The sequence below is a fragment of the Pungitius pungitius genome, chromosome 6, assembly GCF_949316345.1.
Source record: "Pungitius pungitius chromosome 6, fPunPun2.1, whole genome shotgun sequence".
NCBI lineage: Eukaryota > Metazoa > Chordata > Actinopteri > Perciformes > Gasterosteidae > Pungitius > Pungitius pungitius.
In genome coordinates, this window is record NC_084905.1 from 18180277 (window position 1) to 18207974 (window position 27698).

The following is a 27698-nucleotide window of genomic DNA, read 5'->3' on the forward strand; positions in this document are numbered from 1 at the left end:
CGACCTAATGATGGTTCGGACTAGAAATGTACACAAAGTGTGTGTGTGTGTGCGTGTTCAGAGGCGTGACTTGATGAACTTCCTGCTCGGCGTCTCATGACAGGCCGTCAGTCTGCCATCGCGGCGGCAGAAGTGCTCCGAGTCCCCAGGGAGGCTTCTAAAAGCTCACCCGGTTCTGGGGGAGGGGGGTGGTCGGGGAACCCAGACTTAGTGAAAGCTTTTCCATGTTCATCCACCCAGCTCCGCTTCTCCTCCTCCTCTTCCTCTTCCTCCTGCTGCACCGACTCCACCGGCCTCATTCCGCATCCGAATGCAGAGAAAACCCGCTAACCCTCCGCCTCCCGCCACCCGTCTCTTCTCTCCTCGCGTTGCGTCCCTGCATCTGTCAGTTTTTCCCAACATCTCTGTATCTTCCTTTCCGCTTCACCTCCTCCCAACCCCGCCCCCCCCCCCTCTTTCCCCTTGTTACTTCTCTTTCCTCTCCCTCTTCGAATTTTGCATCTGTCCCTCTCTCTCCGTACATCTCCATCTCTCACCTCTCTTCCCATCCTCCCCACACAACAGCACATTAACCTCCATACATCTCAGCGAGCTCCACCGGTAGACGCTTCCCTCACTGGGAGCTGCTGCCAGACTGCGAGGAGACAAAAAGACGCCCCCCCCCCTCTCTTATCGCACTGACTGACTGGTGAAGTCTCTAAACGGTGCCACAGGCTTTGTCCCTGCAGTTCGGGTGGGGGGGGGGGGGCGCAGCGATGGTCCTGGACTACAAAACCTGGAGAACAGGAAGTGGGGCACATGTGGATGCCGGCTGTCACGCAGACGACGAGGACGGGAAGAAGTGAAATTGTGAGAGGCAGCAGCGAGACAAACATCATGTCGCCCGAGGCATCGGATGCACACCAACGATTTGTTTGTGTACCACAAATTGTAATCAGTTTCAATGATGAGCAAAGGGGGGGTGGGGGGTCTAAAAAACATCCCTCAGCCACCAATCCTTCATCCCCTCATTCCCCTCATGGTGTGATTAAGACAGAGACAGCTGCATTTGTGGAGAGACGGGGTTGGCAAACAGTTGTTTTTCACATGGAGGAGAGAACATCTTAAAAGGTTCGGTTCATGCAAAAACCCAGCGGAACGAATGGCTCGCTTCTAGTTCCACAGATTTTCTATTCATGCTGCACATAACTTCCTTAAAAACTACACAGCCCTGTCTCTCAATCTTAATGCTGAGTGTCTCCAGGCATGTGAATCAAAGCAATCAGTGTCCAAAAAAAGGCATCAATTGGTGAAGATAATCCATACAAATAATTTATATGTATATATCATTTAGATGTGTTTTCATTTTTCTTGAGTATGTAATTAGGGAGCCGAGCGTGACTGAGAATTCTCCCGCAAAAGCTTATAATAAATTCACTTTGTGTGACCGGTGTGTTGGTCTTGTTTTTCATGTAGATACCTCAATTCTATGGACGTGACCTTCAACTTTTTACTGAAGTCACTATTCTTTTTTTAAGGAAGACATATCCATAATTTTGGAACAAATGCATAAAGCCTAACCTTGACATGACTGATCTGATGAATATAGAAATAGATTTTAAAAAATGTATTCCAACAAATTCCTACAAAAATTCAACATCAATTTGTAGCGCTTTTAAGACACTGATGATGAATGAAATGGCCTTGGTCAAATCTTTTATACGTTTTTGAAGATTCCTCATTTGATGGACTATTCTGTGAGTTTTTTTTTCTTTTTTCCAGAAACAGGACACAAAAGAGAGTGAAGTGAGAGAAGGCGACAAAGAGTGAAAGGCAGGGATCCGAGACGCCATAGAAGCTAATGAAATGTGTGATTGCCTGGACCTCAAGGCACGAAGGCACGAGGTCCTCGGAGCCCTCTGCTGCACGACGGGAAGGACGCTAAGTCACCATGGTTTCGCCGTGTTAACAAATTCTCAGCGGATTTACACGCACTATTCCCCCTTCCTCAGCTTCCTGGGAGCAGCACCGCGAGGAAATCCATTCACTTTGAGGCAAGCAGCAAAAAAAAGGCCCTTCGTTTGCAATCGACAGCCGAACCAATGAGCGAGCAGAGACGCTGCCGTTCGCTTTCACTCAAACGCCAGAGAGAACCGCCACGACTAAACGTTCCATTAGCATCGGCCCGCTCGTCCCCTCCAAGGGACACCTTCTGCGGAAGGTGGAAGCGGCTCGTGAGAAGGTCCGTCGCTGCTGTAGATCAGACGTACGGCGAGTCTTATCAAAATGTTGTGTTGGGCAGCGATACGGTCTTTGCTGTAAACACAGGGTGACTTAACACCCGGTTAAGCCATCATACCCCTATTAGACGTCGTGCTTCGGGGGAGGGGGGGGGGGGGGGGGGGCAGTGCAGTGGTAATTTGGATGTGGCGCGGTGCCCCTACGAGGGAGAAATGCCACGCTGATTAATACGGGGTGGTTCTCTAGCGGCTGCAACCGCAGTTCTAATCCTCCGTCGTGCCCTTTGGAAGAGGCACAAGCTCATTATTCACCATGGAAATGCGAACCCACACACACACACACACACACACACACTCAGTGAATATGGCAGATTGTGAGCGCTGAAACATCGACACGTATTGCAGATGTTTCTGTCAGAGCTGTTTAGTGACAAAGTCACTAAAAGTTCGAACAGGCAGGGATCCGAGACGCCATAGAAGCTAATGAAATGTGTGATTGCCTGGACCTCAAGGCACGAAGGCACGAGGTCCTCGGAGCCCTCTGCTGCACGACGGGAAGGACGCTAAGTCACCATGGTTTCGCCGTGTTAACAAATTCTCAGCGGATTTACACGCACTATTCCCCCTTCCTCAGCTTCCTGGGAGCAGCACCGCGAGGAAATCCATTCACTTTGAGGCAAGCAGCAAAAAAAAGGCCCTTCGTTTGCAATCGACAGCCGAACCAATGAGCGAGCAGAGACGCTGCCGTTCGCTTTCACTCAAACGCCAGAGAGAACCGCCACGACTAAACGTTCCATTAGCATCGGCCCGCTCGTCCCCTCCAAGGGACACCTTCTGCGGAAGGTGGAAGCGGCTCGTGAGAAGGTCCGTCGCTGCTGTAGATCAGACGTACGGCGAGTCTTATCAAAATGTTGTGTTGGGCAGCGATACGGTCTTTGCTGTAAACACAGGGTGACTTAACACCCGGTTAAGCCATCATACCCCTATTAGACGTCGTGCTTCGGGGGAGGGGGGGGGGGGGGGGGGGCAGTGCAGTGGTAATTTGGATGTGGCGCGGTGCCCCTACGAGGGAGAAATGCCACGCTGATTAATACGGGGTGGTTCTCTAGCGGCTGCAACCGCAGTTCTAATCCTCCGTCGTGCCCTTTGGAAGAGGCACAAGCTCATTATTCACCATGGAAATGCGAACCCACACACACACACACACACACACACACTCAGTGAATATGGCAGATTGTGAGCGCTGAAACATCGACACGTATTGCAGATGTTTCTGTCAGAGCTGTTTAGTGACAAAGTCACTAAAAGTTCGAACAGTCACTACTTGTTTAAACGAAAAGGAAACTAAATGCAACAACTGGGATCTTGATTTCATTCCTGAGAGACTTTTTTGAGGGGGGGAGAGGAAGCAAAACAAAGTCTCTTACCTGTCTCGCATCTCTTTCCCGTGAACCCTTGCTGGCAAACGCAGTTGTTGGGGGAGACGCAGGTTCCCCCGTTCTGGCACAATCCGTCACACATGGCTAGAGGTGGACCAGGCGAGAAGAATCGTTACTCACAAAGATTAACGAGCATTAACCATGTAATTGGACCAGCAGCAGCAGCAGCATATGTATTTGCATACAGAATAAGAGCTAATTTGGCGAGTTGATTGATTACGGGCTCTCACGATATTATTTCGCTTGATGAATGCATCTCACCAAGGTTAATTTTAAAATGTTCATTATCCATGGGCAGACTGTTGGCTAATGGGTCTGCAAAACACAGAACTCATTGTAGTAAATAAATGGAATTAATACACAAATGATACCCTGCTTCCCCAGAATAAAGAACAAGACGTGTCAAAAGCACAAGGAGCACAACACAGTGCTTCAGATTTTGTTGAAGGGGCTCTGCAGCGATTTAGTATTAGTGAATATTAGATTAGCCGGAAAACTGATCAGTAACTTTAATGAGGAATTCATTTCTTCATTGGAGGTGTTTTAGCTTGTGGATCAGAGGTGAAGAAGTAGCATCACCTTGTGTTTCATGACACTGTGAGTCGGAGAACACAAAAACTCTTCCCCCAGGATGATTAGTACTCCTGACGACAAGTAACGTGCTCTTCAGGCAGGAAATAGCTGCGCTTCCCCTATAAATAGATTTCTAATCAAGGGATTGATTAAGGTCAAGCCAGTTTTCTGGTAAGAGCGTAGAATACGAATAGATCAACGCACAGAGAGAAGCTCTCATTAAACCCGGTTCCCAGGCGGCTTTTCAGGAAGTACCACCAAAACACGCTTTTTTTTTTTTTTTGCAGGGCATCCCCGAATTATGGTTTCATATTAATTGAGTGTGATATCAACGGTGCTAACCACAGCGCGGAGCCTTTTATGAAGCACAGATGAACAATGAGTCAAGGATATATGCATGCTCAGTTTCTACACATTACCATAAGCTGTAGAAAGAGAAGACTATTCATGTGACACTGAGGATAACTTCCATTTTATGTGTTATCACTCATTACATGATCAGTATAGGAAGACCTTTATTTCTGATAATGTTCTATTCTTACTAACTTGAGCTAGATACTCTTTTCTGTGGCGGATTTTAATTGAAGAGCAAAGACCTTCCTTTGTGACTTGTGCGTCGCCGTAATGGCACTCATATCATTTCGGTGCCTGATTAAGGTGCTGCTTACCTTTGCAGACCGTCCCGTTGCCCGTGTAGCCCGGTTTGCAGGAGCAGCTGTGGCCTCCGACCATGTTGAAGCACAGCGCGTTCTCATCGCAGTTGTGGAGGCCGCTGAGACACTCGTCATGCTCTGAGGACAAAGACAACAAGCGCAAACGTTTCATCAATGGTTTTATAAGAAAGAAAAAAATAAGTAATTATTCTCCCATCTTCACATGTGCACGGTCAAGAAAACAACACTTGATTATAAAATACTGGGAGATGTCTTTGTAAATAAGAGGGATGGTCAATCTGGCTGGTTCTCATGCTTATAATTTCTGATTAAATGACTTGATGGTCAGACAGCTGACCAGCTGAAACACTGTTTCAGGTGTTTGCCTGTAATTTGTTGGGTTTTTTGGTGCTCAACGTGCAGTCTGGGGCTTGGTCTTATACGCTGCTGCGTATGCACATATACGCGTGTACAGTAATGAGGCGTTGCATTTGGCACTCACCACCCCCCCCCCCCCCCCCCCCCCCCGGCCTTTTAGTTTAAGCACAACGGCACAACTGAATTGAGTACCAAGATGGATGTTTTCTGTGAGTTTCACAGCAAAACAATTACCAAAATTGCCCCTCAGGACAGCGACTCCCAAACCCTCATCGCCGGCGCCGCTGTGGAGTCAGTGATGTGGTTTGTTATGAATATCCCGCTGACAAGCTTGACTAATGGCTACAGCCCCGTGACTACATAGTGCAACGGACTGGGGGACAAATCTCCCCCCCCCCTCCTCTATCCGGAGAGATGACATGAAATAAGGGGGTTAAAAATGATGTGCTGAAAGCCTGGAGAATGATTGACTGTAGTGTAAAAATAAAAAAAAATCAAACAATACAAATAGAGTTAGGATAAGATTAAAAAAGGCAGGCAGCGAGTTGAAATAGCTGCAGTGTGCGAGAGGAGGAAATGTGTATCGTCTTATATTTACTGGGATATCAATGGCTGGTGAGAGAATAAATGCCTCGTTATGTTAAAATCTCTTGATGGAACTGTAATGTGCATGTTTTGAAACTGCTTATTTGATGAAAAATGTAATTTCTTGTTACTTGTTCTTCTGAGTTTGTATCTCTATGTGGAAATGCACTTATTGTACGTCGCTTTGGATAAAAGCGTCAGATAAATGACATGTAATGGAACAATAACGTCTGCCGCTGTCTTACGATAAACTCGCACAGGCACATGAAAGGGTTAAATTAACACGCGTGGGATTATAAAGTCATAGAGTGTGCAACATACTTTAATGTGTGTTTCTAACAAATGGAACTAAAACTGTTACCACGCTGTCCTCATCATGACGGATGGATGATGCCTCACAAATCATGGAAAGCAGAACATTAAGGCTACAGGTTACTAATGGGGGGGGGGGGGGGGGGATAAAGAGATCTTTTTTGTCGTATCCCACATCTCGTGTTACCTTTACAGGACAGAATTATAATAGACGATAATATACTCGCACATCATTTGCAATAGGGAACCAAAGTTAATGATGTCATCTTATTGAAGTTGGAAGAGAAAAGTTTCCTCTGTGAGCTAGGAAAAAAAAAATATGATGTGGATCTGAATCTGATTTGCTGATTTAAAAACAAAAAGGATGTCATTGTTACACACTTGTGCACAAACCTTCCTCCCCAACAGGTGAATGTTTACCCTCCTTAAATCCCTGTTTTGTGGCCCGCTAGAAGGTCCAGTATTGTTTCTCTTTGTTGGGCAGGCTGAAACCTTTTCATTTGTAGCTATTGGGGGAGCTTTGTTCATCCTTTGAGCGCCTCATCGGGGTTTGGGCTAATTTCTGGTTCACCCTGAATCAATAAACGTCACATGGTTACAAAAATATTCATATTTTTTCTTTGTTTTGTTTAACCACTAATAATGCAGGGCTCATTTTTTTTGGCATTCTAAATATGCCGTAAACAAGCCTTCAACCTTTTAAAAAAAAGTTAAATCCCTAATGAAACCAATGCCTGCAAAACCAACGGGAATCATTTTTCTGATGCTGGCTAAATATTTAAACTACACAGTGAAAGAAGTGTAAATCATTTAAAGCCATCTGTCCTGCAGTATGAACAAGCGATTTAAGGCCCGCCCTTCGTATGCCCCTGAACTCAAAGGCAGATCTTTATCCCTCTGGGAAAATACTCGTCTGTCGTATTAGGAGATTCACATAAATAATGCTTACTGAGCACCGACCACTTCAGAAGAAGGACAGACAACTTTCTGCACTTGTTTTAACCTTCTAAAATCTCCTTTTTCTTTTTTTTTAATTGCTCCGCTATTCCGTCAGCACCCAAAAGGGTGCAAAACACAAAACGATCATGAAAAGTGTTTTTGTAAAAAAAAAAAACGATTTCTCTCTAATGAAAGGATTTATAAAACACTTTGTGTTAGCATGTGTTTGCGGTGCAGAGATAACGAGGACACGCACGCGAGGGGATCTCTCCAAAAAAAGGTTAGAAAACAAACAGAAAACCTTTCTGCTAATCTGGGGACAACAGTTTGACCTCTGTCTTGTTATTTTAGGGACTTTCTGGGCCACACTGCACCTGCTAGCAAATAGAACTCAGATGTCTCTTCTTGCACATTTTGTTCACACATTAAGCAGATCTCAAGTCCCCTTCTTTAACACAAATATACACTTTTTACAATACACTTCCTACACCTTGGGGCTTTTTTAAATGTGTTCCAATTGCGAAAGACACCGAGGTACGAGAGGAACGAAATGCGCCCCCTGAAGGGTGGGAGCATCAGAAAAGGAGGGGGGGGGGGATGCTTGTTGCAGGAGACCTGAGCCGCATCATCTATTTCCCCGCCGTCACCCAATCCATTATTTCTCCTGAACAGGCCGGCTCTTCCAAATTGAAAGTGACATTGTGATGAGCTCCTCCATCGAGGGTGTGATGTATGCATGCGTGTGTGTGTGTGTGTGTGTGTGAGATGGATTGAAGGGCACTTAAGAGGGGGGCCTGCTGCTCCGCTCTGCTCTTGTTGCTGCATCGCACACAGCCTCCTGCTGTTGGGCAGGATTAAAGTCTGCTCCTGGGCACGTGTATAAAAACAGTAATAGGGGCCCAGGGGCGGGGGGGGGGGGGGGGGAGGGAAAGAGAACGTGGTGGGCTCTTTTCACAAGGTCACATCTGCCATAGCGGGGTAAACAGCCAGCCCGTCAGTCTGAACGGAGAGAGGTGGCAGCGGAGCCGGCAGGTGTTTTCTGTGTGTGTGTGTGTGTGTGTGTGTGTGTGGGACAGGTATTTCCTTGCTGACTGCTGCTGCTGCTCAGGCTGCTGGCAGATAAACAATCAATTATGAACAACCCGTCGCCGGGGATCTCTCTCTCTGTGGGGCCGGCCGTTTTCTCTCCCCCCCCCCACCCCCCGCTTTGACTCCCTCCACCTTCTGCCAAAACAACAGCAGCGGAGCCTCGGCTTGAGCTTCGCAATTTACACGGCTGCGAGCGAGAGGGTCTCCTGATGCTGTTTTTTTTGGGGGGGTGGGGGGGGGGGGGGGAGTGAAAACTACTCTGCAAGACTGAGGGAAAGGATGGAAAAAATACAAAAAGCAAAGAAGCAGTTCTAACTGTTTGGACAAATGATGCAAAGCGCAGCCGTTGATTTCACGTTGGTGGCGGCGACGTATCAAGAAATTAAGCAATTTGACAATGTATTTTTAATTGGCTTTTCTAAATGAAAATGGATTTAACCTGTTTGAGACCTCAATGATTCAAGTAGAAGTGAGGAAAAACAACAAAGTGCACCTACTTATTAGCAGCATGTTTGTTGTTCATTAACCGGATTTCCCATCAGCTGACGCCTTGCTTATCTTCCCAAAGTCCAACCACCAGTGCAATGCTTGAATCCCCCCCCCCATGCCATACCCTTTCAGTAGTCAGACAGAAAGTCTTCTTTTTCTGTTATTGTCAAACCCGCTACCCAACCTTTTGGCCCCTGTCCATCCTTTCATCCCTCTCCTGCACCCGGCCTCGCCTCCATGGTTCCTCCTCAGGGTCCCGGGTCTGGTTCTCACAAGATTAGAACAAGGACACACACACACACACACACACACACACACACCCTGCATGCACAGGTGCAGCGAGCAGACACGCACACCTCTGGACAGCCTTCTTTAATAACATTCAAAGGGAGAGCAAAACCAATCCGCTACCTTTCATGGATTAGCTGCTAATCTCGCCGAGCGAGGAGCCCCTCGGGCACTTTGGTGGAAAAGTTGGAAGGAGGGGAAAGAAGAGAGGAGGGGATCTTGACCTTCATGATCAACGATAAAGTGCTGGTCAAAGAAGGGGCGTAAAAGGAAGTTGGGGATGACAGCCCGGGTTCGCCTCAGAACACGTTGTCCACGTGTTTCAGTCCAGCACCACGCCGAGATCTGAACCCGCCACCCCTCTCGCTGCAGGTGGTCCTGCTGTAAAATACAGATTTCTGTCTGAGCTCAGTGACCCCCTGACAAGCTGAGGGGAAATATACGGCTCCATGCGGTTTTGGTCTGGGCTTAAATCTGCGGATCAGTCCTTTTTAATCCGCAATCCTACACATAAACACTGAGCCATGAAATGAACTACGGTCAACTTAATCCTCTTTACTAGGCAGACTGGTTCTCATTTGACACTGCGTTGCGTGTGGAAATATGGATATCAATACTGGGACATTGTTTCTGCTGAATCTGCGACTTGCTAATTGGTGAAAGCCATTGCGGACGATGAAGGAGCTCGTGCATCACGCGAGGTCAATAGGTACTGAAGGGGGGGGGGGCGGTTTAATGCTTTCTTCCAGCTGTAATATTTCCTCTCGGGCAACTTAGAGGACTCTGCAAACCCCTTTTTTTTGGACTCTATTCAAACACAGGCAGATGTTCAATTGCTATTATGGAACGACAGCTTCCCCGCAGCTCCTAGCTGAGTATCTTCATCTTCGTCATTGTCAACTACCGCCACCGAGACAACGGGGGGGCATCGACACGTACGACGGCGAGAACCCTGCTGTTTATTCTTCCATAACCCCTTTAGGCTTTAAGAGGTGAACTGAGTTCTAGATGATGTTGGACTGCCGTGGTCATTTGACTGAAGCAGACATCATATCGAGCCCTCGTATAAGCCTTGGTTTAATCACACAAATGGAATTTCATAAGGAGGCGCGTAGCTGTGTGTTCCACCACGGCGACTCGAGGGCATTTTAAAAAGGGGAACTACATAAAACGTAGTGACAGTTTAATCCACTGAGTTGGGGGGGGTGGGGCGGGGTATTAATCTTCGTTGTGAATCGCAGGAATGAGCACACGGCCGGGCGGAAGAAAGACAAATGTGCGAAACAATAAAAGTTGCCCGCAGCTCAGGAGATCACAGAAAACACAGCTAGTGAAATTACACACAAAGTAAGGAGGTTCCTTTCTTTAAATACGTCCCATGAGCATGTGAAAAGGAGATGAAATGTCGAATTCTGACTTTTTTTTTCAAATCATAAACAAGACACGCTGACTCAAACTCTGCTTTTGTATTTCCTAAATTTCTATTGAAAGACTGAGAGAGAGAAGCTCCCCAGGGGTCCTAGATGTAGCAGGAAGTGGGAGTTTTCACCAGCTGTTCGTTATGTTACTCAAGCTTTGAGGCTTTAATCCAAACTCCAATGGCACTGCAGGAAGGCTGCGAGGCGAAATCCAGCGGCTCCTTCACTCCGCCGCCTCTGAATCGCTTTGCTTGCATCGCAATTGTTGGCTTCTTTAATTACATGACGCCGAGGAAACGTCGCGCGGGCCCCTCCTCCTCGGAGATGACGCGCGCACGCACGGAGGTGCTGTTGGTACGTTTCCCAGGTTGCAAAACAACCATGCAAGGAATGCAAAGTCAAATATGGGGTCGTTCCAGAGGAAGGACGGAGACGTGGCATTATAAAAGGGTTACTTACAGGGGGTGCTGTAGGTGGTTTTATCACAAAGCCATTACTTTAAATAGAACCTGTACTGCAGGTGGCTTCGCAGCAGTCCCTACAAAGTCAAGGTGTCCTGTCTGCCTCGAAACCTTCTATCTAATAGCTTGAAAATGGCAACATTTCTCAGAGTTTGTTTCCCCGGAGCTCGAAGTAGATTCAGAACCTGAAAGGAGAGTATTGTATAATTTTTGGCTGAATTAACACAATGTATTAATCGAGCTCAGGGGTTGTGACCCTGGGTTGGAATCACAAAGACCACATTAAATAAACTGCCTCCTCATCTTTGTTTTCACTTTGCATTTTCTTTTTTACTTTCCTCTTGGCGTGAATTGATTTTTCAAAAGTATGATAGATCTACCTAATTTCTTTACAAACATTAATACAAGAAAAAAAATAATTTTTTTCTTGTATTAATGTTTAGCTTTTCCTCAGCTGTTTCTTGCTTTTGTTTGTTTTCTCTGTTTTTATTTACAATGCTGTTATTCAAATAGATTCAAAGTTACAACTGCAAAATCCTGGATGAATTAAGGTTGAATAAAGCGGATATGAATATAATCGTCATGGTTCCAACTTTAAGTGAATTTTGCAGTAACTCTTTTGCATTTGTTTATTACCTCTTCAGACCCAAAAAGCAAAATTGGGCATCAGGCATTCAATATCCGAAATAAAAAATATCGGTTTTATGAGGAAGCCTGGATCCATTTGCGACTGTATTGTTGACTTTATGGACCGAACCACAGACGTATGCTGTTTTTTTATATTTTTTTATAACAAAACAATAGCAATCGGTGTGTTTAGCTGATTGGTCCGATCAAACAAGGGGATTCGCTTTGTTTTTCTCCTTTAACCTGATGAAAAACTGGAAGACGCTCTCATGAACAAGCAGGGCCACTTCCACAATCCACCCCAACACAGACAGAGAACAAAGGCCGTGAATCATCCAAGCAATCATTTTAGATTGATTTGGTGTGCCTTTGAAAAAGAATGTGGTTTCAACTTTGATCAGGAACAAAATGGGTCTGCCGCCTCCACTCTGTCGCTCTGTTTCTCAGGTTCTCGGTGGCTTTCTTTCTCCTTTTCACACACACACACACACACACCAGACGAAGGCTGTCCACTCACACACGCACATGCAATCACGGCAGTAAGTCCACACTGACTTTTACAATTCCAACGAGGCATGAAGTCAATCAACTTTTTTATCTTCTAGGCTGCCGGGAATAAAAGTTGCCACACAACAAATTCAACTATCTTTTTTCACAATAAAACAGGATTGATAGTAATGCTTTTTGCGACATAAAAATAAAATTACAACTAGATGGGCTTCATTATCTACGCAACGCAAAAACACAACCCAGCCTTTTTCTCTCACTTGTCCAATCCAAGCAATGCTAGCTTATGCTGAATGGTAAAGAGGCGGCTCTTATTGATTCCTGTGTGCATGTTTTAATTTTAATGTGCTGCTAGTAATCCGAGCAACTCCGACAGGAGCAAATCGCACGGAGCCGTTTATCCCCACGCGTTTCAAATGAACAGGGCGTGCATGATTGTGGGGCAACAGATTCACGGACCAAGCGCGTCTCAGAAGGTGCCGTCTGGGACGTGACGTACGGGAGAAAAAAACAGGGGGAGAGGAGGTGTAGCACATGGCGGGGGGAGGGGGGGGTTTACCGCCTTCCACAGGTGTTTTATGGTAACTACGTTATCATTGCACAGCTTCCCTCGTTCCGTGTCACCCTGCAGTCTGACACGGATCGCTCACCGTGTTTGCATCTGGCTGCCTCGTCCTCTCTGTGTCTCTTTATTTATCGCAACGAAATCCAATACAGTCCTCTGCTGTTTGACTTTAATCAAATAACGGCCAGTGTGTACGCTCTGAAAAGTCAATGCAGTGAAGACATATCTTCCTGTTGAAGGCCTCTGTGCTTGCATGTCTCTCCTTGTCCCCACAGCCATGCAACCATCACAAGGGTCCCTATTTGTGTGTACTTCAAGTCGGCCAGCCACTCTATGGTGCAAAATGGTTGCTGTGGAAATTCCAGCCTGCCAAAAAAAAGGTCAGCAGAGGAACTCACCTGTGCAGGAATAGTCATCGATCCTGATGTAGCCCGTATGGCAGATGCACATGAAGGAGCCAGGGGTGTTAACGCACATGGTGTTCTCCCTGCAGTAGTGCTTCCCCTCGGCGCACTCGTCGATATCTGCAGGGCAAAAAAGAGAGAAGGGGAGGCGTGAACAAAGCTGTTTCTATATAAACCTTTATATTAATCTGTATTCTGCAGTGATGCCGCAAGCCTTTAACCTCAACTTCAAAGCCTAATGATCGATTTTAATTTAATCTGTAGTTAAGCCGAGTGACGCCAGTTGAATCAATTCATTAGTGTGAACAGAATTTTGTATCCACGGTGGTCTGAAAACATTCAAAGACACGCAGCGTTATATAATAATATATTATAATCTGGCAAAGACGAGGGAAAGGAGATGCTGGAGACGATTGTGTTCACAGTAAAGAGTTGCGATTTGTCCAGAATGTTCTGATGGGACCAACATTAAGCCTGTTTATCATACTTATCATGCTGATGTGCATGTTTGTTGTTGCTGATTGAAGAAATGCACCAGCTGACCGAGATTATTGTCTGTCCGGGGTTCTACGAAATTGGTGCTGATGTTTCGGAAGCTTCCTGATTTCATCAAAGGCAATGGGGCGGGCCATAATTGACTTCGACATTCGTTAATTTATAATTAGAGATAAGACAACGTCAACATGTAGCGAAGCAGAGTTTTTGGTTAGAAAAAAAAAAAAAATCCAGGAATCCGGTTTTGCCTTTTGATTTTCACCACAAGCCGTCTATCAGCAGAACGACATAATTTGTCTGTCTTCCAAAATGACAAACTGATAATTAGATGTGTTATTTTTCTGATGTGACGTCATGACGACGAGGCCACGGTTCGGGTTTGGTTGTCTTGGGGATAGCTCATGGCTCGGGTTAACACAACGACTTGGTCTATCACCATGGAAACAATTACAAAAACTGGTTCATGATTGTGGTATTAGTTGGATGTTTGTCGAAGTCTGATTTACAAATGTATTTCTTGGGATGGCACAACGCTGCCAGTCCTGATTTTATTTTATTTTTTTCTCATGGTGACGTCTCCCGCATTTCACTGTGGCCTATTTCGGCGGGCGTCCCTCACATCCGCGGGAACCACTTTGTGCAGCGTGGCCCTAAAAGAATATTCCTCAACATTTCTATGCAGCCATGTGGTAAAAGGCCCATTTGTCTCCATCAGCGGGAGACGGAGGTCAAAAAGCAGAAGGGTTCACGAGAGGCGGGCGCTGAGGCACTAAAGGTTGCACCACTCGATTTTCCAATCTATTCAAAGTGAAGCACTCGGTTTGACTTCTCCACTCCTCCGGCCTCGAGCAGCTTGCTGCGTAATCTTCACACGGCGACTGTGTCGTAGGAATCATGCCGCAGGCAGAAATAATCTACAAAAAACACACAAACATACAGTAGCTGTTTTTAATTATTCTCCATTCTGCTCAACCGGGCACTTAAATATTTAGTGCGATTCTAACTCAGAGTGGGCTTTTTTTCCCCCCAGATAATTAGTAGGCTACACTGAGCTCGGTGTCCTCGAATGATTCACATTTGAATCATTTCCTCCAATTTCAACACGACCACAGGTCCAATCGGCCAGAATCTTTGACTCGAGTCCGGGTGGAAGAATGTAACGTTGGGTCTCACCACTCATCCTTCATACATCTAATGATGATCTGATAATTACACTGACATGCGTTCGATGGCGTTGCATTAACCAATCCGAAGTGAGTGGCATGTCTCCCTCAACAAAGCCCATCGTTGTCGGTCACTAGTTGAAGTCGAGTTTGCTCGTTTTTCCACGTTGACGAAAGAAATATGTTGATTTAAGAATTAATTGGGTGATTTGACTTCCAAGAAAACTGTACAGCTGCTTCTCTGCTGCGGTTTTTCATGAATGTAGATGGACACTTAGCTTCGTAAAGAAAAAAAAGTGAAAAAAAGAGTTCCAATTTTCTATCCATAATCTTTGATTAGTCAGTCGTTTCTCTTTAACCATCGGAAAGCGTCAGTGGTCACACCAGCAGAAGTATCTGGATCGCCAAGCAATTCTGTGGGCGGTGTTTCTGGGAAATGTTTCCAAGGCTTTGTGCATCTTATTAATTAAAACTCAGTTAGTGTTGCTTGTAGATTATAATTTATTAGATTGCATTTGCTTCTTGCTCTCATTGTTGCATATTTTGATCCATATTAGCTGTTGCTAAGGCAACAGCTATTTCTGGTTTCTAAACTGCGTGCCAAATCTTTTCGAGAAAAAAAAAAAAAAAGATGCACTGCCAGGGTAAACAAAATAATCTTGATAATGTGATGCAACCAAATGCAAGGCAATGCAAATCCAAGCGGATCTGAGCCTTGTTCCCGTTGAAAGCACAGGTCAAACGCAGACACTTTTTGAGAGACAGGGGTGCATAGTCCTTGACAATCGACCAATTTATTATTCATTCCGTGTCTGTAGTGTACAAGAGGACATTCAGCCCTGAACATGCTCCGTGCCAGGTGCTTATGCGAAGAGCGCCTGAAAATGAAATTTCAATGGATTTGCATTGGCTTTCAGTCGGCTCGCATGTCCTTGGATGGAGAATAGCCCGACAACGTGAAAAAGCTACGTTCTCTGCACCTGCCTGCGACAACGCACTTCCTTGGACTCCTTTCATCAGCACGCACTGCCTCCTGCTATTCAAGCCGCTTTACGGATAAGCGGAGCAGACAGTCACAATAAAAGTACGCGTGTCCTTCGCTAATTGAACGGAGGCCGCATAAACCCGGGTGACTGCTTTTCTTCGAGCGAGAGAGAAACAGAGATGCGGAGACTTGCTTGGGAAAAAAAAAAAAAATGCAAAGTGGAGGGAAAGGGGGGGGGGGGGCGGAAAGCAGGGCAGGTCGAGAGGAGAAGAACTAAATAGGAGACAAAGCCAGTCGAGGCCAGCTTCACTGTAGAGCTCGACTGGGAGATGAGACAGGGAGCGGATGACTGAGGTGGTGGAAGTAGAAACCCATACGGAGGGAGGACAGAAGGCGGTGGAGACGAAATGGGAGGCAAAGTGGTGGATTTAACGGCGAAAGACGGGGGAACGAGAGACAGCGGAGTGAAGTAAAAGTGAAAGATTGGGAACAATGGAGATTTAGATGGCATAGAGGAAGAGGGAGAATCCGGAGGAAGGTGTTAATTGCGGCTGGAGAGACGGACAGTGAGGGAACAAATTCACTCCGCAATCGCAACGGCAACCTTGAGCGGAGGTCTAAGTTGACAGCTCGCCCCCCCCCCCCCCCCCCCCAGCCGCCCGCCCCGTGATTGGCCGTTGATTTAGAGCCTATTAACCGTAAAAAACACCATCCATCCCGCCTCCGGTGACAGCAGTTACATTTGCTAAAACAATACGTTAGGAGGTGAGATGACGAGGGACGCCGCGCCCCTGCGCATCTCCGTCTCCATTAGCGCACTCCATTCCCTTGATTGGCCCGTCACGTGCACACGCGTGATTGCGCCATAGCGGAGGGCGCCGGCCAGGAGTCGGCCCCGAGGCTTTTAACGCCGAGCGGAGTATAGTCGGGGGTCAATCTTTTAGGGGTTAGGGTGGATGGAAAGCGTTTCAGTCTCAGCTACTTAGTCGCACTACGACAAAACCTTCCTCAATAGTATGCCTCTGGTACTGTTCACTCAGAAAGGGGTCAGAGGTTTATTTATTTAAGAGTTACCTAATTCTGAGGCTGAAATATCACATGGAGGGTTCAGGTCTGACCCCACGCTGAGTATTACTGATGGGTCCGGTCGGGTTGGGTCGTGTGTACTTGCTGCATCACTAAGGCAAGTCACTCGAGGTCACAAAAACAATTCTAATAGGTTATATGCACTACTAGCAACAGCTTGCCTGGTCATAACGCAATGCAGTGCTGTTCCACCTGCTCTAGTGTAAAATTGCCTGTTTACAAACTAAAACTCACCTCATAAATACATCCATAAATGTGTTTCTATTACAATGAATACATGCCAAGTGTTGTCCTATTGTTGGAGGTCGAAACGTTTCATTGACATTTTTAATCCCGCCACCATTGGCCAATCAAGTCATTCCGCTTACTGTGGAAAAAAGGGACACAAGCTTATTGCTCTTCGCTTGCCTAACACTTTCTAAAAGGGGAGCGTCCTCATTGTCTGTGTTCCACACTGCGGTCCACCATGGTCTGGGAGTAGGGAGATAACACGGGCGTCGCCTCTGGATGTCCCACAAAGACACCAAAATCTCTCTCTTTCATTCTGTCTTTCACTCATCCATCCATCCATCCATCCATCCCTCCACTAACCAGCACGCTTATTCGAGCAGATGGTTTTCACTAAGCGACAGAGGGGGCACGGGTTGTCTGATATTCTTCAGCAGCCGGTTCCCTCATGGCCAGATCTGTAGCAAAGAGCAAAGAGACAGAGAGCCGTCCCTGCCGCCCCAAACAGCGTCCCACTCAGCAAATAATCTCCACTGTTGGCCTCGGATTCTCACGGGTGGACGAAGGTGAAAGGGAACGTCGCAGGATGCCAGTGTCATTGAATCAAATGCTCAGCTGGAGTCTGTTGAATTTTCATGTGATTTTCAAGTCTTAGTCATTATTCTTCTAACAAATGACATTTTTCTTTTTTTGTGAAAATGAATGCCCAACGTGTGTTGCTTTAGGCCCTTGTGAAGTTGGACATTGCTACGTACTAGTATGATCACTACATAGTGTGTATCAATAGCACTTGAAAGCAACGGTTCAGGAGTGAGGTGAGAAGTTCAATAGCTTTCTCATGTCTAAAGGTAAATATGAAGCAGGAGAGGGTTATTTAATCTCAGCATTAAGAGTGAAAGCCTGGCTTCGTCCGCCGGCCTGATGACTTCCTGGATGTGTCACGTCGAGTTGTCCTTGATTAGACTTAGAGGTGCCGGTCTAGCTTGGCTACCTGCCCCCTGTCATTATCCAGCTGGCACTAGCTTCATTTTGAAAGAGGCATATTAGTGTGGTTTTAAATTCTCCGCAAGAAAGCCATGATTTGTTTTGTTCTAAAATGTTTAACTGGTTCTTCAATATTCAGCAGTAATCATTTGAAACAGTGATACAGCATCATTTTCAATTAATCTCTCTCCGTTTATTTTCAAAAATGAAAGACTTTAATTTGGGTTGCCACAAATTAATGACTCCAATGTTCACTTATTATATTATTCATTTATTTCACTTTCATTCTTTTTTTTTTGCTGAGCGAGTGCATATTTATGGCTATTTGCATATTGTGGTACTGGAAATTATATTGCAGGGTGTGTGGGGAAAAATGGTTGAACAAAATTACTCTAAAATGTATTTTCCTACATTCAAAAGACAATAGCTGTATATTACAAATTTGGGGTGTTCTTTTAATCAGTTTGCTCTGTTATTGTAGAAATCCTTTGGGACTATTATTATCTTCACGTGTGCTTTACTGGAAATAACAAAGAAAACTGTCTTTGAAATGCAGCCTAGTTTATTTTTCAGTCATTACCTAAACACAAAATTCATGTTTTCGACGTACCAAATTGGGCAATCACTTTGAAATAAACGGCCTCAAATAGATCCAAAACAAGCGTACACTGTATGCCGATTTGGGGGAAAAAAAGAAAGAAGCCAATTAAGATGACTGAGTGGAGAGAATCCCATTAGGAAGCAAGAAGAGTGAAAATCTGCATACTGGGAACGCCGTCATTGTCTAGAAACCAGAGTGTGATCAATCACTGTGAACACTTAGAAGCCTGCTAACTGACTCAGAACAATGCACATCAAATGAGAAAAAGGTGCAAGAGGAGCTGTGTGTGTGTGTGTGTGTGTGTGTGTGTGTGTGTGTGTGTCGGTCTGTGGTGGCTTTTGCAATAAAAGGGTGTTTTTCTTGTGATTGTGTGCACACACCTCCTGCATATTCCAAACATGACATTTGATCATTTCCACTTAAAGCTCTAGCCGAACTGAAAACACTGGTGGATCTTTTCGTGCAAACATCCAGCAGCCCTCAATGACTGCCTCCAATGTGTGTGTGTGTGTGTGTGTCCATATGTCGCAGTAAACATGCACTTAGCACACTTGGATTTGGCATGCCTGAAATGAAGGCCGGTGCATCTCATATAAACCAAATTGACATGTTTATGAGCGTCATTGGGAATGGAATTTTCGCCTCCTCCTCGGCTCTCATTAAACTGGGAACGGTTTTGCACGGCGCGCTGAATTGGCAGAGCGTCATCAAGCACCACTCGTCGTGTGCGATGAGCCGCCTGCAGACAACGAGTCTGTCAGAGCTCTATGATTCTGCTAATCTCAGACCGACAGGTTCAAGGCACTCTGAATCATTATTAATATGATGCATTGTAATTTCGTTCCATTTGAGCTTATTTATACATAATTGTTTTGTTTTTTTAATTGAGGTAATCAAATATTGGTTAAAAGAGAAGCAACAAACACTCCTGGAAATACATTTGTACTGTGCGTGTGCATTTTGGGATGTATTTTCTTGATGAGCATCTATTTGTTGTGCATGATTGTCTGTCACAATTCTAATGCCACTGTGATGTCCATATCAAATCATCACATCAACATCACAGCGACAACACGACCCTGTAGGTACACGCTCTGAAACATCAGGAGAATTCGACCCCTTCTCACTCAGAAGGCGGCGCAGGTAGTGATTCAGGCTCTTGTCATCTCCGGCTGGGACTACTGTAACTGTCTCCTGGCAGGTCTCCCAGGTGCCGCCATTCGGCCTCGGCAGCTCATCCAGAATGCAGCAGCTCGACTGGTCTTCAACCTTCCAAAATACTCCCACACCACACCACTCCTCCGTTCTCTTCACTGGTTACCAGTGGCTGCCTGCGTTCCAGTTCAAAACATTGGTCCTCACGTACCATGCTGTGAATGGATCGGGTCCAGTCTACATCCGGGACATGGTGAAACCCTACATCCCAACCCGCTCACTCCGATCTGCATCTGCCAAGCGGCTTGTTCCTCCCTCTCTGAGAGAAAAGCCCTCGGTGAGATCCCGACTCTTCGCTGTCCTGGCTCCCACATGGTGGAATGAGCTCTCTGATGACATCAGGACTGCAGAGAGCCTCTACATCTTCCGCCGAAAACTCAAGACACACCTTTTTAGACTCTACCTTGACTAAAACACTAGTAAACCGTAGCACTAACAAATAGGTAGCACTGAAATTGTACTTATAATGGCACTTTTCTATAACATGTTCGACTGTTTAACTCAGTGGAGGAAACAAATATTCAGATCCTTCACTGACGTAAAAAAAAAAATAGTACATCGCAAATAAGTGCAAATGTACTTTGGTCTTGCGTCAAGGTTTTACTTCGAAATGCCCACACCACTCTCAGCGTGACACAAAGCGTGCACCGCCGCATGGTGCAGCCGTCACGGACGTCAAGAAGCAAATCCCCGTCCGGGGGGAAGCGGTCAGTGAACTAAGTTTGATCCCATCCAGGAAAAAGGATGTGTGCAGAGGGGGGGGGGCGTCTTCAATGTGGCATTTGAAGGATATCGGTTAAGCAGTGCACAGATACTGTGTGGATGCTCGTGGGATCGTCTGCCTCGGATGACATTTCGCCGCGGTCACGGAGGTGAGGAGTGTGTAAACACACACACACACAGTCAGTCAGAATGTGTCGATGTTGGCCTTGGTGTTTAAATGGCTGTGGTCCATCCGAGTGTGTGTTTGTGTTTGTGGAGGGGAGGGAGGGTCGGGTACGGGGTAGGAGGGGGCATCCAGGCAGTAATTTGGTTTTCGGAGCAGGCCTTGCTCTTCAGTCAGTGCCAATTAGCCTGCTGGCACCTTGTGACATTCAAAAGACAGCAGCGGCAATCGGGTCGCTCTCTGTTCACACATGACGCGCTTACACAAAAAAGGACACTCACACACACACACGCCCTACTGTGTGAAAGCAGGATAGGCTTCGTTTTAATCCATTTTCTTTGAATGTTAAGACTAATCCAAATTCAACAATGACTTGATCCTTCTTACAAGAATTACCTGTGAAGCCAAAGCCTGATTTGACTTGTTCACGTGGGCCATAAAACTCCATTGAGGTCCAAAATCTATTAAAACCACTTCACTGAGCTGCACACAGGCAATGCATTGGCTGACTTGTTCCCTTTATTACAATGAACATTGGCACTGTAGTTATCTCCCCCATGCGTATCCGTGTGTGCGTGCAAACTGTTTTTTTTTTTTTTTCGACACGTGTGTTTTCTAGCAACATGCAGCGCTGTTTGGGACCGAATGTTGCAGACAGCGCCGGGATGTCGGTGTGAATTGAATGTGTTGGTCTTTTCGTGCAGCGTACCACCAACTTGCACTTGTTCACCAACCATTCCATGGAGGCAGAGATCCACCAAAAACCTCTGAGATGCTCTTTATATCTGCATACAACTATTTATCCATCTATCTATCTACCTATTACTTAAATTTGGTGCACCTCAGTTTCGTTTTTTTTTTTTTGCAGCAACCTTTCAAAGAGACGTTGTAAGCGGGGCTTTTCAAAACCAGACAACAAAGGGAAACGTCTCTCTGTCTGCGGTCCTCCGCAACGCTGAGATGAATAATGGTATTATCTCAACACGTTGAACTGTACTGATTGTTCAATTTGGAGACAATCACACAGTCTGTCACTTCTCCGCGGCGCGGCCCTCCGTCTAATTCTGCCCTAAACATGCAGCAAAGCAGGCCTTCGGTCTGTCGGCATCGAAGAGGAGGAGAGGATGGAAAATTAACCGGGGCTCTTTTTTTTTTCTTTCTTCTTTCTGTTGGAGAACACAGAACGCAGAGAGGCACCTGCGCGCACACACACACACACAGAGTTACACAAAGGCAGCGCCAGTATCCCCCCGAGTCTTCTCCACTTCTGCTTCTATGAAAAATTCACACAGAAGTGATCTCATCGGCTATTTCGAGCCCGTCTCTGACCCGGGATTGTTTTTAAAGCGGTAGTCTCCGCTTCGCCTGATGTTTTTTTTTCGGTACTTTTGATGATGAGAAGAAGAGATTGTGTGCAGAGAAAGACTTATGTGCTTGCGGTCTTGGTTCTTTCAACGCGCAAATTTTACCTCTAAGTAAGGCTCCTTATCTCGTCTCACAGCCACCGCTGCGCTGGAACTCATCGAGAATTGAAAGCGGCAGATTTCGCTCATCTTTCTCGAACATCCGCAAAAAAAATGCTGCACCTTTTCATATGAAGACATTTTCCTATCGACCCAGGGTATTCCCAATGTTTTCTTCCATTTTTTCGACACTGGATGCGGGACACATGCAATCATACAGTAAGCGACAGAGAAACACATCAAATCAATGGCTTTTAAGAAGAAACCCCATCAGCAAATTGAGTCAATTTCGGGTGTCTCTGTGCAGCCTCTGAAACAAACACTGCCAGTCAATTTCATGGCGAGAGTCGGGCTCCTCTTGAGATGAACGGTGTTGATGTTGGAGGTCTGGCCTCCTGTACTTAGTTTCGCACAGGTAATGGGATGGGTTGCTCTGTGCTTATTTTCCCCACATCAAACCACTTCAATGTCCTTGGATATTGCGCGTGTGGTGGCTTTGACGGAAGAGAAAAGAAAGCGGGCTGTACTGTTTTAGTATTTCTCATTGTTTTCAGGAAAATTTCCAAGCAAAACAACAATGTGTGAGCAGCTATGATTGAAGACCAATTAACAATCAGATAACAATCAGGGGAAACAACTAAACTAGGATACCTGCATTCAAAATGAAGGAAGTATTAATCAACAAAATGTTTCTAGTGCTCATGAGGGGAAGCCCCTTGTTGATTGTCATCACAGCGCATCGCCTCGGATCTAAAATGCAGCGGCACCATCTGGGCGGGCCGCATTCTAGAGGGTTTTAAAATACTTTTAAATCCCTCGATTATGCATCGGCATGGCAGACCTCGCTGAGTGGCAGCTTATTAGCATTTGTCGTACGACAACACTGCTGTTGTCTAAAATGGGGGGAAAAGGCCTTCAGAGAAAGTGTCAGCACTACTGGCTACCCCCATGTAGTGTTTATAGTAACTTTAAATACACAGCGATATTAGAGAGACCTTTTGGAAGATTTGTCTGTATAATTGAGGATCATTTTTTTTGTGTGTACAGAGTAAGGCCATTCAATTGAACACATGTATTGTTTGTAGTATGTCTTCCCATGTGTTGCTATGAATAATAGTTTAGTAATAATAGAGTTGAGATTAAATAATGTTCTGTTTAAACACATGTCTGGATATACTATACTGCGGGACAAGGTTATTCGCCTAGTAAACAAACATCTTTACTTTGAATTATCAACATTAATTATGAATTAACCAATTCCCTTTTAAAATACTGGAACATTGTCCACGTGCACAATTATAAACATTTATAAAGAATTTAACGAAGACTTTCAAATCCATTTAATATTAAAAATATCTTTACAATGTGCTTATAATTATGGTTGGCTCATATGTTTCCCTATTAATTCAAAACCGATCGTATCTTCAATTAAGCAGACTATCTGACTGTCTAATTACCAACTGCTGCTGTGTGCAAACGATCCAGAAGCTGCAGAAGCTGTGAACTTCAACTGCAAGAACAAAACGCTCTGTGGCTCGTGTGACCTTTCAGCATCGTCTTGATGAAGTCGACAGTAAGAACATTACAGATCATTTGTAGGCTCTGGATTAAAAAAAAAAAAGGCTGAGGCATGTACTCACAAAAGCTCTAAACCTCCCGCACGCAATGCAGAGGGAAGATCAAGAAGGCTGTATATTGACAAGGCAGCTGTCAAGGTCATACCCGGAAGATTCTGAACGACTTTGATGCCACGTCTGCTCATTAATACCTGAGATGCCGTTACGACACGATGTTTACTGCATATTGCGCCGCGTTGCAACCGGGGATGAAAAAAGTCATCACTTTTTAACGATGCATCTGGCAAAATCCAGTCAAGACACGAGAAGAGGAAATCAGCCGAGGCACTGCCAATTTAGTGTGTGGGGGGGGGGGGGGGGGGAAGTTTGAAATCTTGTGCAGGCTTTTTAAAAGCCACGCCATCAGTGACCTGTTCAACGAGGTGTACGCCGATGCTGTACACCTCGTGTAATGTGGGACATTCAGCAAGGCAAGTAAAAGTGGCCTGTTTTCAATCAATCGCAGCGTGTTTTACGTAAGTAAAGGGCAACATCTGAGCCTCGGCGTGCTGCCAGTAATGAATGACCTCAGTGAGGGTGGATGGCGTGACTATAATCGCTCCCCTTGCACTGCGACACTATGCAGACAGAAGGCCCTTGAGCATGGCTTTGTATCACAAAATTGATGAACTGACTGAGAAGGCAAACATTCGTCTCTAAAGCAGCCGTTATTGTGCGTTGTGGACAGAAATAATGAGGGGATTACAGTCTCCTATCACAAAAGGATTAAGTGATAAAAGCATGAATATGAATATAAGTGTTTTCATGAGTATTTAGCAAATGTCACATTATTTTGCAATTCAATGTTTATGTATTTATATATATATATATATATATATATATATATATATATTGTTTATATTTCCAGATTCTGCTCACAAAAGCAGCTTAAATCTAAAATATTGTCTTAAAGTGACAATGCTTTTTGAGAGAAATCTCTCAGGTCAGCAAGAACAAATAAATATAACTCAAATTGTATTTACTGTGCTGGATTATCTAACTTGGGCCTGAAGCAAGTCTGTGTAAGCGGCTTTCATAATGTTCCAAAATGAATTGCAGAAAACCCTTTTCTTCTTCTGTAAGGCTCCTGGTATGCCTACCGTGAGATGACCCTGATAAAAGAAAAGAATCAAAGGAGAATTTGTATTGAATTCATTTTAAGGTGAGGGCAAGGTCTTGTTGGTGGTTGTAGGGGCACATTTAAAGAAAAGAAAAAGTCTGTGTACGCACACAGACATGTGAGAGTTCAGGCTCGATGTATATTTACACCATCTGACTATCCACCACGTTATTACAATTAGAAACGTGTCTTTGCATTAGTCCGTAATCCTTTTTTGATGGATAAATCTCTCTCAGAACCCAACTGGTGGAGGCAGATGGCCGCCCACCCAGAGCCTGGTCCAGCCCACGTTTTCTCTCTGTTAGAGGGGAGTTTTTTTTTTACTTGTCCAGTCCCTGCCCGTGACGGAATGTTCCTGTAAAAAAAACCCAAAAAGAGCGCAGTCTAAACCTGCTCTGTGAGAAAAGTGCCTCGAGATATCTTCATCTACGATTTGATGCTTATTGAATCACTTGAATTGAACTGCTGCTGTCACGTCAAATAACGCGGCGTTATCCCCTGAGCTCATTTCACCAAACCGGATCAAACCAGGTGGAGGCCCGAGCAGAGCGACCCGTTGCAGCGGTGGATTCTTCTGGGACGAATAAAACCGAAGACGCCAAAGGCTTCTTTGACGCAGCCCAGGCACAATCACAAAGAAAAAAACCACGTGACCACTTTGGAAAATCAAAGAAGCTTCTGCTAAAGATCCGCGGTGGTTTGTCGCAGGCCGGGCCGTACCTTCACAGTAGGCGTTATCGCCTCGCAGCGGGCGGAAGCCGTCCTTGCAGACGCAGCAGTCTCCCGCCTCCAGGTTGACGCAGTCGGAGTGCTCCACGCAGCCGTGGCCCTCCGAGCAGAAGTCGTGACCTGCCGGAGGCCCGCAGAGGAAAAAAAAAAGGTTGAGACCCCACAGGAGAGCGGGCGAGTTGGAGGGATGGAGGCACGGAGGGCCGGTGGAAAGGTCGTGTCACGGGATCACAACCCTTTTCTCGGGGCGTCCGTATACCGTGGCTTCTTTCCAGTACATATCAGGGCTGAATTACGCTAATATACTTATATTATTTACATAGGTTACATCTGACTTCACAATACCAAAAGCGCCGTTCGTCTTTAGAAAATAACAACTTCAATCCAGCTCAGCCATATGAAAACGATGGCCATGGAAACAATGCCAAATAGGTTGATGTTTCCTCCGTACCTCTGCAGACTTTGCAGCATCTGTCATTCAAGGTGATCTGCTCCGACTCGGCACAGTTGAGTTCGGGACACGGGTCACCGGGGGCCGTGCGACGCATGCTCCTGTCCTGTGATGGGCAGAGAGAAAGAATCCTCCTTTACTAAAGGACCTGGATGTGATTCTGAAAGGTCGTTATTCATCCACCCCTTCAGCCGTGTGTGTTCATTACAAACAGATTACTCGTTGGCCGATAGCATTTTATTTTTCTTCCCCAAACTACTATTAAAAGGTGTTCTTCCACATCAGGATTCACGATGCAGCTCTATTATACAAACATTGAATCAATCTAGTGGATGTCCCTGCATGTGGGTTTAGTCGGAGCATGAAACCTGATTAGGGGGGGGTTCTTTTTCCCAGCATGCCTTTGGCAGGTCCCTCTGGTGATCTCACCGGCGCGTCCCTCTGACTGACGCTAATTTTTACTCATTAACAGGGGACACAGTTGGACAAAGACAACACACTTTAACAGCTATCTGTGGTGGGCAAAGACTTCAGGGATCAAGTAGTGTCACGATCTCCACTCGCAGGCCAGATTTGAATTGTCAAAAAGTCACCTAATAACGTCTATTCACTAACCACTATTCCTTGACCTCCGTGGGAAAGGTCACGGGGTCAAGGAAAGATGGTTAGGTGAACTCATGAGGAGTCAGGAAGAGACTGCCGCAGATTGGTTGGAGGGAGGGTACGTTCCAGCCAGAAGGCTCCCGCCCACTCCATCAGGGGGAAGCGAGATCAGGTGTGCCACGAGACACACCTGCACCTCGTCTCCGCATCAATGAAGCGGGTACAAAAGGACAAGCAGGGAGGGCGTCAGCAGACAGACGTGTTGGGAGAGAGGTACGGCAGTGTTGCTGCGCCCTCAGTGGCCTCCCCCAGGGTGGAGCAATAAGTCGGATAGCGACCCGGTACGATTCTGAGATTATAATTTAGTTTGGTTAATTAAAAACTGTTTTCTACGTACCATCTGACTCCTGCAGTACCCTTTATGTCAAAGTCCTCTGTGCGATCCTGTTACGGTACACACAGGACTCCGAATTGCAAGTTCCCCAAAAGTCCACGAAACACTTTACAGACCAGCTCTGCCGTTTACTTTTTGCCACCTTGTTGCCCGAAACTCGCCCCCCCTCCATCCCTGCAGCCAGCAGGCAGGCAGAAGATCAGAAGCGGGACAAGCAGCTGTCAGGGGAAGCCTGCAGGAGTCTGCAACATTGGTTCTGATTGACAGCACACCCCGTCCCCATTTCTTTGATCTGCCCCGTGACTGCCAGTCAGTTAACTGGGACTACAGATGGACCAGGTGTGGGCAAGCAAGCCAGACAGCTGTCTGAAGCGGCAGATTCTGTCGGGGGGGAGAATTCATGGAGGGGCCCGGTCGCTACAATGGAGTTGGGTGATTAAAAACTTCAAAATCACTCCTTCGTGATTGACTGGGCCTGTCAGGCATAATTTCATCAAGTGAATTATTCCCAAAAGGGAGCGACCCACCCATCTGGTGCGTCGGGCAAACAAAAGCAAATAACCCGGGATAATTGGAAAATGAATATCGTTTGGGACCATGATGTGATCTGAAGAAAGGCTGTGGCAGCCTCTGATTGACAAGACGCACTGCTCGGGCCTATACCAATGTAAACTTGATTAAAAGGCATTTGGCCAATTTCTTTACATTAAAGAAGAAAACGCTGACAGGCCCG

General features: G+C 45.8%; 1 protein-coding gene across 1 annotated transcript in view; it reads right to left on the bottom strand.

Annotated features, from left to right (window-relative positions):
- Positions 1–27698, bottom strand: part of LOC119195586 (protein kinase C-binding protein NELL2) — a 62429-nt gene that overhangs the window by 15625 nt on the left and 19106 nt on the right. Inside the window, exons 11-15 of the mRNA XM_037450622.2 lie at positions 25969–26074; positions 25509–25637; positions 12941–13066; positions 4900–5022; positions 3647–3742 (exon numbers count right to left, since the gene is read on the bottom strand). Of these exons, the coding sequence (XP_037306519.2) occupies positions 3647–3742; positions 4900–5022; positions 12941–13066; positions 25509–25637; positions 25969–26074 (580 nt within the window). The remainder of the gene's footprint in view (positions 1–3646; positions 3743–4899; positions 5023–12940; positions 13067–25508; positions 25638–25968; positions 26075–27698) is intronic.